The sequence below is a fragment of the Mirounga leonina genome, unplaced genomic scaffold (assembly GCF_011800145.1).
Source record: "Mirounga leonina isolate KUSES-001 unplaced genomic scaffold, KU_Mleo_1.0 Mir_173, whole genome shotgun sequence".
NCBI classification, from domain to species: Eukaryota; Metazoa; Chordata; class Mammalia; order Carnivora; family Phocidae; genus Mirounga; species Mirounga leonina.
Window position 1 is genome coordinate 60,319,553 of NW_023270447.1, and position 13,841 is coordinate 60,333,393.

The window sequence follows — 13,841 nt, forward strand, 5'->3', positions numbered from 1 at the left end:
TGAAGAGTGGAATGACTGACATTTTGGCAGGTGTATGTATAACTCTTAAGAGACTGCCAAACTGGTTTCCAAAGTGGTTGCACCATTTTACATTCACAATAGCAATATGAGAGTTCCATTTACTTCATATTCTTGATAATACATTATCTTTTTTTAAAACTTGAGTCATTCTAATTGGTACCTAATGTTATCTCGCTGTGGTTTTAATTTGTATTTCTATGATGAGTAAGAATGTTGGGAATTTTTTCATGTGTTTACTGGCCAGTCCCACATCTTCTTTTGTATAGTGTCTCTTCAAATCTTTTACCCATTTTGATTAAGCTGTTTACCTTATTAACTTACAAGAATCTTTTATATATTTTAGATACAAACATATGCATGTACTGAGTATTTTATAATTGAACATTGTATGTACAAATATTAAATGTTCCTTCCATTCTGTGGCTTGCCTTTTCATTTTCTTAGTGTTTTTTTTTTTTTTTAAAGATTTTATTTATTTATTCGAGACAGAGAATGAGATAGAGCATGAGAGGGTCAGAGGGGGAAGCAGACTCCCTGCCAAGCAGGGAGCCCGATGTGGGACTCGATCCCGGGACTCCAGGATCATGACCTGAGCCGAAGGCAGTCGCTTAACCAACTGAGCCACCCAGGCGCCCTTCTTAGTGTTTTTTAAAGGGCAAACATTTTTGGGGCGCCTGGGTAGCTCATTTGGTTAGGCATCTGCCTTCAGCTCGGGTCATGATCTAAGGGTCCTGGGATCGAGCCCCACTTGGGGCTCCCTGCTCAGCGGGGAGTCTGCTTCTCCCTCTTCCCCTCCCCCTGCTTGTGCTCTCTCTCTGTCAAATAAATGAATAAATAAAATCTTTAAAAAAATAAAATAAAGGGCAAACATTTTTAATTTTGGTAAAGTTTATCAAATTTTAATTTTATGGCTCATGTTTATTGTATCCTAAGAAATCTTTGTATGCCTGCCTTTTTAATTTATAAAAAATGGCATTGTGTTACTGTTTCATTTTTGACTTAAACTATATTTTTAAAGTTCCATCTATGTTGTTTCATGTATATAGGATCTGTTACTTCTAACAGCTGCAAATCATTTCATGATATAAATACCCTACTTTTTGCCTATTCACCCCTACCCCTAGGATGGAAGCAGACTCATCCTCCAACTCCTTGGGCACACAAATAATGCATGATCTGATAAGCGCCATGGAATATATATATATAAAGGAGCAGACCTGCTGAGCTAAAAGATGTGTACTTCAGTTGATTAATTATTACAAGACCGTGTTCCAGAATGGCTTTGCTAGTCTACCTTCCCTCCAGCAAAGAATACTGGTTACTATATTCTCACATTCCTGCCAACACTGGCCATTATCCAGCTTTCTTCTTTTGTCAGTCTAAGAGGTATAAAGTAGTATCTTGTTTTAATTTTAATATTTGTTATAGCCCCTAAATTTGAATATCTATTCCTATGCTTAGCCAATGGGTTTTTTATTCTGTAAATTCTTTCTTCTAATTCTTTGCCCATTTTCCTTTTTTAAAAAAGATTTTATTTACTTATTTATTTATTTGAGAGAGAGAGCAGGGGGAGGAGCAGAGGAAAAGGGACAAGACTCCGCGCTAAGTGCGGAGCTAGATGGGGGGCTCAATCTCACAACCCCAAATCACGACCTGAGCCAAAATCAAGAGTCAGTGGCTTAACCAACTGAGCCACCCAGGCGTCCCTCTTTGCCCATTTTCTACTGGGAATGCTGCCTTTTTCTTCTTGATTTGCAGGAATTCCTTGTCTATTCTAAATATCAACCCTAGCAAATTTTTTTATTTTAATTCCAGTATAGTTAACAAATATTGAAATTTTCTTCTCCAGTATATTATCTGCATATTAACTTTGTCTATGATGTCCTCAATAGCACAAAAATCTCAAAACACATTCTGTGCACACTTGGAAAGAATGTGTATTCTGCCATTATTGGGTAAAGTGTTCTATAAATCTCAATTAGATAAAGGTACTTCATAGAGTTGCTTGGATCATCTATATCCTTACAGATTTTTTACTTATTAATTACTGAGAGAGGGGTATTCATATTTTTGAACATGATGGTGGATTTGTCCTCTTCTCCCTTTTAGTCTTAACAGTTTTTACTTAATGAAGTTTGATGCTCTCTGATTAGGTACATACATATTTATGTATGTCTTCCTGGTAAACTGCTCCTTTTATCATTATGTAGTGACCCTCTGTAATCTCTTATAAATTCTTTCTTAAGATATGTCCTGAAATTAGTATAGCTAAGCCAGCTTTCCTATGCTGATTGTTTATATATTTTCCATCCTTTCAATCTGAACCTGTTTTGTGGGTTTTGTTTTTTTTTTTAAGATTTACTTACTTTTTTTGAAAGAGAGACCATGGGGCGGGGAGTGGTGGAGGAGAGGCAGAGGGAGAGGGAGAGAAAAACCCAAGCAGACTCGGGGCTAAGTTCGGAGTACGATGTGGGGCTCGAACCCAGGACCCTGAGATCACGACCTGAGCTAAAACCAAGAGTCAGATGCTTAACCAACTGTGCCACCCAGGCACCCCTACTTTGAACCTGTTTTTAAATTTAAAATATAGGTCTCTCATATCAGGACATACATCATGCTTCAACTATTCTGACCGTTTCTGCCTTCAGCTGGAGCTTTAATCCATTTGCGTGTAAATGTAATTGTTGATACAGTCAGGAATAAATCAACTGTCTTACCATTTGTTTTCCATTTCTCTCTTCTGTTTTGTGCTCTTATATTGCTGTTTTCCTACTTTCTTTGGGGTTAACTGAATATTTTTTTAGCGCTTTTTATTTCTTCTTTGGCTTCTTAGATATATATTTGGAGGGGGAGGGGTTGTTGCTGTTGTTTTTTCCTAGTAGTTGTTCTACCAAGGAGTTCTAAGCAATACACATCTTTAACTTATCAGACTATTTAGAGTCAATATGACACCTCTTCACATCTGACATTTCATACCTCTTGTTATTCTTCCCTCAACTTATACACAATATTCCTACTTCCCACTTCTTATTTTTCACAAATGTAATAACCTCACAAGAGTAAGGTTCCACTTAACCCCCCTCTCCCCATTCCTTGGGCAAGTTTTGTCACATCTTACTTCTACATAGATTCTAAACCTCATTCCACATGGTTACTATTTTTGCTTTAAGCAACTGTCTTTTAAGCAAATTATAAGAAAAAAAGGAAAAAGAGTCTTTTATATTTGCCCATTATTTTTACCATTTCTAGTGATCTTCATTTTTTCCTATAGATCCAAGTTTCCATCTGGTCTCACGTCCTGGTGTCCCAAAGGATATGCATTAGTATTTTTTTTTTGTAATATTGTTCCGCTAGCAGCAAATTCCCTTAACTTTTCTTTGTTTAAAAAAAAGTCTTGGGGCGTCTGGGTGGCTCAGTCGTTAAGCGTCTGCCTTCAGCTCAGGTCATGATCCCAGGGTCCTGGGATCGAGCCCTGCTCGGCGGGAAGCCTGCTTCTCCCTCTCCCACCCCCCCCTGCTTGTGTTCCCTCTCTCACTGTCTCTCTGTCAAATAAATAAATAAATAAATAATTTTTTTTTAAATGTCTTCATTTCACCCTCATTTTTGAGGGATATTTTCAACAGATAAAGAATTCTGGGACAACAGGTGTTTGGTATTTTTCTTTCAGCACTTAAAAGATCTTTCATGGTGTGAATTCCACTATTTATGGTGAAGGGTAAGTGGAATTTCTTACCCTCATTAGAAGGTTTCTTTTTTTTGTTGTTTTCAAGATTTTCACTTTAGATTTCAGATGTTTGACTATGATATGCCTAGATTTTCCCAATATTTATCCTTAAAGTTTGCTGAGCTTCTTAGATCTGTAAGGCAATGTGTTTCACCAAACTTAGGATGTTTTCAGCCATTATATCTTCAATTTTTTTTCTGTCCAATACTCATATATATTAGACAATTTTATATTGTGCCACAGTTGCCTGAGGCTATTCATTTTTCTTCCACATTTTTTCTTTCTGTGTTTTGGATTGGATCGTTTCTATTACACTCTCTTCAAGTTCACTGACTTCTGTTATATTCAATCTACTGTTAAGTAAAATCTTCATATTCTGTTTCTATACTTTTCAGTACTAGAATTTGCTTTTTTAAAAAATAGTTTTGATTTCTCTGCTGGAACTACTTATTGTTCACAGTATTTTGCTTTAATTCTTTAAATTATTTATAATAGCTACTTCGCTAAGTCCAATATCTGAGCTATCTCATTTATAGACTTTTTCTTCTCTTGAATATGGATCACAATTTCCTGTGTGTCTGTATGTCTAGTAACTTTTTACTGAACACTGACCACTGTGGAGATGGCATGCGGAAACTATGAATACTGAAGAGCATCGATTTGTATTTTAACAGGCAGTTCAATTACTGCCTGACCTTGAATTTGTGTAGACATGATTCTATGCTATGTTTAGTGTGGATCTGAGGAAATCCATGGCATTTTTGACTTCTCTAACTTGTTGGGACCCAACCTTTAAAATCTGCCTTGCTGGGGCTTGGTTTTCATCTTGTTAGGGTGAGTCTTGAGTATATCTTACTCTAGAGTGAGATCTTTATTCTTTTTTTTTTTTAAGATTTTATTTATTTGACAGACACAGTCAGAGAAGGAACACAAGCAGGCAGGGGGAGTGGGAGAGGGAGAAGCAGGCTCTCCACCGAGCAGGGAGCCCGATGTGGGGCTCGATCCCAGGACCCCGGGATCATGACCTGAGCCGAAGGCAGACATTTACTGACTGAGCCACCCAGGCGCCCCGAGATCTTTATTCTTAAGGCCTCGTCTTTCTGGTCTCTCGATGCCAGGGGTAGTAAAGTGCTCGTGAGCTTTCTCCACCCTGGCCGGGCTGTCACTTTAAAGTCCCTGATGCTTCAGCTACCCACAATACTGCTTGACCTCTACTCCCATCCTGTGGATGTGGTTAAATGCAGGCAGTTTTGGTCTGTGCATACACAGCTCAGTCCTCAGCTACAGACTCACAGGAACTGCCCCCAACCCCAGACTTCCGAGACCCTGCCTCTGAACAATTCCCTATTCAGTGATGACCCATGTCATGGACTCCAACCACTTCAGCTGCCCTAAACTCTGATCTTTGCCTCCTTAGCCATGTGGAAGCACTGCAGTCTGTTTAGATCCCAGCTCTCTGAACAGGGTTGGGAAACTGCCCCCTCCCCGCAAGAGAACTGTGGAGCTCTCACCTCATGAGTTTTCCTTTTCTTAGAGACTGAAATTTTCTACTGCCTACTGTCCACTGCTTGACAAGAGTTGCTTCATTTATTCTGTCCGGTGTTATAGTAATAGAGAGAGGGCTAGCCTAATACCAGTTCTGCCATTATCATAAGAAGCAGAGGGTCACCCTAAGCTACGGGCTAAAAATGCCAGCCTCCATTTCATTTTTAAGATGGAAAACTAAGAGATAATATAATTTCCTCTGTCTATAAGCTAAACTTAATCTACCCTTCTCCCAATATCAGATCCAAACGCCAACTTACTCGCCAGATGGTATTCTCCATCGTAATCAGATCAATAATGCATATTTTATAATCTCTCCAGTTATGATCTTTTGTAAATATAGGCAAGAACACAGTGGGAGTTGCTATGCTGATAAACGTGGTAGTATGAATTTTTAAAGGTCTCATAAGAAATTAATCCTACTCCTATAAAATATCCACTTTAACTTATGAAATATGAATAGATAAAAATAATAATAAAGTATGTAAAGTTTCCATGAAATGGACTATAAATATTAGGTCTACTGATAAGAGGGCAACTACCCGACTCTCCTACAAGGCCTGACCAGAATAAAGCATCAGAGCCAAGAGAAATGTCAGTATTTTGTCTCCATTTTGGAGATGATGAAACTGAAGTATACCCAACTCCTCCCAAGATTGTGTTGATCTGTTCATTAAGTTAAATATATGTATGTATATATTTCTACCATACTATATGTGTGTGTACATGCACTCACATAAAGTATAATAATTCTGCAGTACTTTTTTTATTAAGACTATTTTTTTAGAGCAGTATTAGGTTCACAACAAATTTAGAGGTAAGTACAGAGATTTCCCATATATCTCCGGCCTCCACACGTGTATATCCTCCCCTATTATCAATATCCCTCATCAGAGTGGTATACTTTCAAAAGTAATGAACCTACACTGACACATCATAATTACCTAACGTCCATAGTTTATGTAAAGGTTAATGCTTTGTGTTGTATATTCTATATGCTTGGACAAAAGTACAAAAACATATTCATCATTATGATATCATACAGATTTACCACCCTAAAAATTCCTTATGCCCTGCCTATATGTCACTCCCCTCACTTCCAAACCTTGGCAACCACTAATCCTTTTATTGTCTCCATAGTTTTGCCTTTTCCAAAAATGTCATAAAGTTGGAATCATGCAGTACGTAGCATTTTAAGACTGACTTCTTTCACTTAGAAATATGCATTTAAGGGGGTGCCTGGGTGGCTCAGCTGGTTGAGCGTTTGCCTTTGGCTCAGGTTGTAGTCCCAAGGTCCTGGGATCAGGCCCTACATCAGGCTCCCTGCTCAGTGGGGAGCCTGCTTCTCCTTCTCCCCCCACTTGTGCTCTTGGTTGCTATCTCTGTCTCTCTCTCTCAAATAAATAAATAAAATCCTTAAAAAGAAAGAAATATGCATTTAAGGCTCTTTTGTGTCTTTTCATAACTTGATAGTTTATTTCTTTTTAGCACTTAATAATATTCCATTGTCTGGATCTACCACAGTTTCTTTATCCATTCAACCACTAAAGGACATCTTGGTTGCTTCCAAGTTTTGGCAATTATGAATATAGTTGTTATAAATATCTGTATGCAGGGCTTTTTTTGTGTGAACATAAGCTTTTAACTCCTTTGGGTAAATACCAAGGAATGTGACTGATGACACAGTTAGAGTATCTTTAGTATTATAAGAAACTGCCAAACTGTCTTCCAAAGTCACTGTACCATTTTGCATTCCCATCAGCAATGAATGAGAGTTCCTGTGGCTCCACATCCTCGCTGGCATCTGGTATTGTCAGTGTTCTGGATTTTGGCCATTCTGATAGATAATGTGGTAGTATCTCAGTGTTGTTATTGTTTCGTTTGTTTGAAGTAGGCTCCATGCCCAATGTGGGGCTTGAACTCATGACCCTGAGATCACAAGTCACATGCTCTCTATCGACTGAGTCACGCAAGCGCCCCCAGCTACAGAACTTTTAAAAACAGGTTGAAGGGTGCCTGGGGTGGCTCAGTCAGTTGAGTGTTCAACTCTTGATCTCGGCTTGGGTCTCAATTCCAGGGTCAAGAGTTCAGGCCCCGCACTGGGCTCCATGCTAGGTATGGAGCCTACTTAATAAAAAAATAAATTTAAAAATAGGTTGATAACTAGACCAATCTTCTACTTAAAGTCTTTCAGGTTAGGCATCTGAGCCAAGTCCTAGCAATCTGACCAAGACTTGACACAGCTCTAAGTTGCTCAAAACAAAGCAGTTTGCATCCTGTCACAATATGTCTTGGGATTAATGAAATCATAAAATTTTCCATCTGGAAGGGATTCTATGCTCCAACATGGCATTTCATACAGACGTCTCTTTCAGAATGCAACATATAAGAGCTGTTTTATTTCTTTCTCGTGTTATAGGCTGTGAGCATAAAGGTCTATGCATCTTACATCCAGTTACATAGAAAAGCACATGGGCCCTAATAGGAATATACTACTTATTAAATGAATAATTTAATAATAAAAATCTCTAGACCCCCTCCACCACCACTATGAAGGAATTCCAATACATCATCTTGGTAAGTCATAAAAAGTATAAAAATTAAGGAAACATAATGCTAAAGACATTTATTTTTCCAACTTGTAAATGCCCTTGCATGAAAGACATACAAACTCTTTACTGAGCCTCTTTGAAGCCTCAGCTTCTACGTCTGTAGGACAGGACAGTAATGATCAATCTAAACTATGAGGATCAAACGAAATTAGGAATGTGAAGTTCTCATTACAGTGCAGACACAGGAGATACCCACTAAGTCACTCTTATTATTACCAGCAGCCCAACTCTCCCTCCCCAGCAGTCATCTCCCTGCCTTAGGGCACTCCCTCTGGCTGACTTAGTGTGTGGGGTAAAGGTCCCCCCTTGGCCCAGGTAAGCCGTCAGAGTTAGTCATAGTACCCTGCCCTCTGACGTGACAATATGCTCCCGTAAGACGGTCTAAAACAACCTATTCAAAGTCAAGTATCTGAAAGGCTGGAAGTCGGAATAACAAAAATATGCAAATAGTGGTTAGTCAGCAGATAACTCACTCAAAGGAAAAGCAGACAGCTATTCTTCACCTACTGAAGCAAGCCTACAGCACCACCTCCAAGCTCATAAAGCCCTCCGTCATCTGGAGCACTTTCTTTCTGTCCCTCCCCCTTACTTTCCTTCCTTTTTCTTTCTCCACCGCCCTCCTGATGCTCTCTACTATTTCTTCTCAGTCCCTCTCCTCTCTTCTTACCAATCAGAATACAGGATTCAATCCTATCCTTAGTCTTTGTATTTATTGTACTTTTCAATATCATAATGAACATAGGCTTTAAAGACAAATCAGGGGGCACCTGATTAAGTGAGTGGCTCACTCAGTTAAGTGTCCAACTCTTGATACCGGCTCAGGTCATGATCTCAGGGTTGTGAGATCAAGTCCCGTGTAGGGCTCTGCGCTCAGTGCAGAGTCTGCTCAAAATCCTCTCTCTCTCCCCCTCTGTCTCTGTCCCTCACTCGCTTGTGCATGCACACACATGCTCTCTCTCCAAAATAAATAAATAAATAATTTTAAAAATAGGGGCGCCTGGGTGGCTCAGTCGGTTAAGCGTCTGCCTTCGGCTCAGGTCATGATCCCAGGGTCCTGGGATCGAGCCCCATGTCAGGCTCCCTGCTCGGCGGGGAGTCTGTTTCTCCCTCTCCCTCTGCCTCTGCCCTGGCTTGTGCACACGCTCTTTCTCTCAAATAATCTTTAAAAAATTTTTTCTTTAAATAAAGGCAAATCAGGATTCAATTCCAGCTCTAATAATTACCTGTGTAACTTAGGTAAATTAATTAAATACTTCCATTTGCTCAGCTGAAAAACAGGGATAACAGCATCTCCACATGGTTAGGGTGAGAAGTAATTTTTTTTTAAAGATTATTTATTTATTTGAGAAAGAAAGGGGGAGAGAGAACAGAGCAGGGGGAGGAGGAGAGGGAGAGGGAGCAGCAGACTCGCTGCTGAGTAGGGAGCCCATTGTGGGGCACGATCCCAGGACCTCAAGATCATGACCTAAGCGGAAGGCAAATGCTTAACCGACTGAGCCACCCAGGCGCCCCAAGAGCGAGAAGTAAATTAACTAAAATTTGTAAGCTGTCCGTCTAAAACCTGACATACAATAGGTCTTCCATAAAGTTAATGTCCTTCTCAACTTCTCTGGGAAAATATTATCTAATTCTTGGTTATGTTGTCTACAGGTCAATAGTTCTCAACAGAAAAGGAGACCTCCATTCCTTAAAACTATCCCATCTATTTTATGGATACAGATGAATCCATCCATTATGGATATAGACAGTGCCTTTCACTACAGAATTTTGTACTACCCTGACACAAACACTTTATTCTGGGTAGTCTCCTTGATTTTAAAAATAAGTTGGAAGAGAGAAATTTAAATAAACTCTGGAAACGCAAAGTAATTAGTTAAAATTATAAGCTAAGCATTTAAGAGGCACTTAAACAATACACATAAAATAATAAATTAAAGACTTAACACTACATTTTAAAAAACTGGCTTGAAAATGCTTCAGGAGTTTGGGCCAGGTAAGAAAGAAATGAACTACTTCATAGGAATGGTTCCCATATTAAGGCCTTAATACAGTAGCAGGGCCAACTGCAGCTGCCTCTTCCAACTCCTTCTATCTCATTTTAACCTCACACCTACAGACTGACTCTACTCTTGAGTAAATTCTACACTGGTATCAGTTGATATTTGTAAAAAGAAAACTATCTTAGAGAAATCACATTCACTAGGAAACAGGACCCACTACCCAATGTCTCCTGAGCCAAGCTCAGACAGCCATCAGACAAAAGAACCAAAAGGAAAACTACTTATGGCCCGCGTGTGACACTTCAAGCTACGTCCAAGAAGAGAACATGCAAAGGACAGCGCCACCCAAAGCGAGCCCTTCAACCGCAAGCCTAAAGCCACAACACGGGCCAGCCTGGATGAATCGAAACCAAGTCAGAGAGGAGCAGAAGGCTAGTAGGAAACACTGTGTAACACAGAGGCCGCAGGTACAAGCCAAAGAAAGGGACTGAGAGTTACTGGGGAGGTGGGGGGAAAGCCATTATTCTATTGAGGTACAAGTTCAGGGCAAGCAAGGGCAAAATAATTAGGCAGGCAAAATTTCTTCAGGGAAAATAAAACAAAGACAATATTAAACTGAACACTGAAAATTCAAAGAAAAGGTAGAGGTGACTGTTTTCAGGGCAGGAGAAAACCAACGTCAACCCCCAGCCCTAAGGCAATGAATACAAATGGGAGTGGCAAGACACCGCAGTAATTAAAAAGAACAGCATTCAAAAACTAGACATACTGGTGGAGTTTGGGGTTTTATTGCAGAATAGCATGTTTTCACTGCGATCATAAAAGGATATGCCATGGCATGCAGTTTTTGAAGAACATCAAAGTTCTCAACCTACAGCCACAAAAATGGCAGGCAATGTCTGAGCCTCTAAGTCCCAGGAGTTCGCGGCTTCCTCTCACTGCCCGTCTCTGAAGAATATGAAAGCACCGCAGCCCCCGAACGACCAGTTACCACTCTGGGCCGGGCTTTTCCTGGGGGCAGGCTGGAGCGACCATACTTACTGGAGTCCTCCCACTGGAGTAAGTGGAGCTTCCACGCAGAATAATACAAAAATCCCAGTACCAGAAAAAGGCAGAGGGCTAGCAGCAGATTGCGCACAAATACCAAGAGTCCCATCTTCACATGATTTACGATTTCCTACATGACCTAAAAAATAAAAATAAAAAAATAAAAAAATAAACCAATTTAGGTCTTAAAGGATAAAGCAATCACCTTGTTGATACACTCTACCTTAAAATAAGTGCGTATAGGAAAATTTCCAAATGAAGAGCCACCTAGAGTTACCACGGACTTCCTGACATGGCATCCTCTAACCTGCTAGTCCTAGTCTCAAGAAACAGCTTCACCAGTCACTCAGTATCCAAGCCAGAAACCAGCAATCATCCCTGCGTCCCTCCTCTCCCTCATTCCCAGCATCCAATCAATGACCAAATTTTGGCAATTCCAACCTGCCAGATAAATCCCCAATCACACCCCCTGGCCCCCATCACTACCCTAGTCCACGCCACCACTGCGTTTCCAGAGACAAGCTCCCCGCCTCCAAACTGTACTCTCCCAAATCCATTCTCCACACAGAAGTAGGACGGGTCTGTTAATAACACAAAATCTGACATTACTCTCCTGCTCAAACCCCTTTGTGTTAGTGTTCCACTGCGGTTGAAACAGAACACCATAGACTCGGTGGCTGAAAACAACACGAATTTATTATCTCAGACTTCCGGAGGCCCAAAGTCCAGGTACACTGTGGCTCAGCAGGGTCCTCTGCATGGGGTCTCCCAAGGGCCAAAACCAAGGGGGCACCAGGGCTGTCCTCCGCTCTGCAGACTCTGAAGATGAAGCCGCTTCCAAGCTCACTCATTCCAGCTACTGACCAAATGCAATTGCCTGCAGCTGCAGGGCCAAGGTCCCCATCTCCTTGCTGGTTATCACACAGTCTCTGCTCCTGTATTCCTTCTCATATTTTCCACATGGCCCCCTTCAGCCACAGTGGGTTAGGTCCCTCTCTGAATCTCTCCAACTTCCCCTTCTACCACATCTTGCTTCTACCACCAGTCAGAGAAACTTCTTTGCTTCTCAGGCTCATGTGATTAGGTTGGGCCCACTTGAAGAATCCAGGATAATCTCCCTGTTTTAAGGTCTGTGGTCTTATTTGCATCTGTAAAGTCCCTTCTGCCACATAAGGGAACATATTAATGGATTCTAGGGATTTGGGTGTGGACATCTTTGGGGTGCCATTCTGCCTCACACACCTTTCATTCAATTCTCAATTCCTTTAAAATAAGGTCATTGCTCCTTAGAGTCTAGCAGCTTATGACTGTGCCCCTATTTTACTCTCCAAACCATCTCTTGCACCTCCCAACCCTATCTGTGTCCTGTGCCTTTCTTCTTCCAATTCACTGAACACAGCCTTGTTTCCCTCCTCGAGGCCTGCCTGGGACATTCTCGGCCACACTGCTGTTTCGCCTATGGCACATTCTCTGATGCTCACCTAAAATGGAACATCGGCGGGGAAGACTTCCCAGGATCACCCCCCACCTCACTCAGGTATCTTAGCCAGGAAATAACATATGAGAAAGAAATTACATATAAATATTATAAATAAAGTGATAAAAAGTTATCATTTGCAGACTTAGCTGTCCATCCAGAAAAGCCAAGAGAATCAACTGAAAAACCATTAGAACTAGTAAGTAGGTGATTATAAGATTAATTTACAAAAAATCAACAGCTTCTTTTTTTCTTTTAAGTTTTACTTATTTAAGTAATCTATACCCCACATGGGGCTCAAACTCACAACCCCAAGATTAAGAGTCACATGCTCTTCCAACTAAGCTAGCCAGGCACCCCACAAAAATCAACAGCTTCTTGGAGGTTCCTCAAGAAGTTAAAAATAGAGCTACCCTATGACCCAGCAATTGCACTACTAGGCATTTACCCCAAAGATACAAAAGCAGTGATCCAAAGGGGCACCTGCACCCCAATGTTCATAGCAGCAATGTCCAATAGCCAAACTAGGGAAAGAGCCCAGATGTTCATCAACAGATGAATAGATAAAGAAGATGTGGTGTGTGTATACACACACACACACACACACACTGGAATATTACTCAGCCATCAAAAAAATGAAATCTTGCCATTTGCAAGGATGGATCTGGAGGGTATTATGCTGAGCAAAATAAGTCCGTCAAAGAAAGACAATTATCATATGAAGAATATAAGACACAGTGCAGAGGATCATAGGGGAAGGGTGGGAAAACTGAATGGGAAGAAATCAGAGAGGGAGACAAACCATGAGAGACTCTTAACTATAGGAAAGAAACTGAGGGTTGGAGGAGGGGAGAGGGCTGTAACTGACTGACAGGCTTTTTCAGGAGGGTACGTGATGTGATGAGCACTGGGTGTTATATGCAACTGATGAATCACTCAACTCTACCTCTGAAACTAATGATGTACTATATGTTGGCTAACTGAATTTAAATTAAAAAAAAAAAAATCAACAGCTTCTTAAAAACTATACCAGCAATACTGATGAGAAGATGTATGGGGAAGAATTCCATTCATGATGGCAACAAAATCTATAAAATATCTAAAAATAAACAGGAGGAAATGGGCAAGATTTTCACCAATGGACATAAGAGATCTGAATAAATAAAGACACACAATAGGCTCCTAAGTGAGAAGTTTCAATATTGGAAATATTTCAGTTCTCTATAAATCCAGTCTGACTCCAGTCAAAACCCATGGTTTTGTGGGGTTTTTTTTTTAACTTAAATCTAATCTGAAGACTTTCGGCCCAAGAAGAGCCGAGAAATTTTTTTAAATAAAAAATAATGAGATGAGGATGTGCCTTACCAGATATCAAAACTGACTCAAAGCTGTTAATTCTTTTTTTTTTTTTTTTT

At 40.3% G+C, this 13,841-nt stretch overlaps 1 protein-coding gene across 8 annotated transcripts in view; it reads right to left on the reverse strand.

Moving 5' to 3' along the window:
* Positions 1–13,841, reverse strand: part of ST3GAL3 (ST3 beta-galactoside alpha-2,3-sialyltransferase 3) — a 183,484-nt gene that overhangs the window by 151,096 nt on the left and 18,547 nt on the right. For 6 of the 8 annotated variants that reach the window (XM_035018786.1, XM_035018780.1, XM_035018785.1 and 3 more), the window contains exon 2: positions 10,944–11,088. The exons of the other annotated variants lie outside the window; for them this stretch is intronic. In XM_035018786.1, coding sequence (XP_034874677.1) covers positions 10,944–11,058 — 115 coding nt within the window. In that variant the 5' untranslated portion in view covers positions 11,059–11,088. The remainder of the gene's footprint in view (positions 1–10,943; positions 11,089–13,841) is intronic. 8 annotated transcript variants of the gene reach the window in all.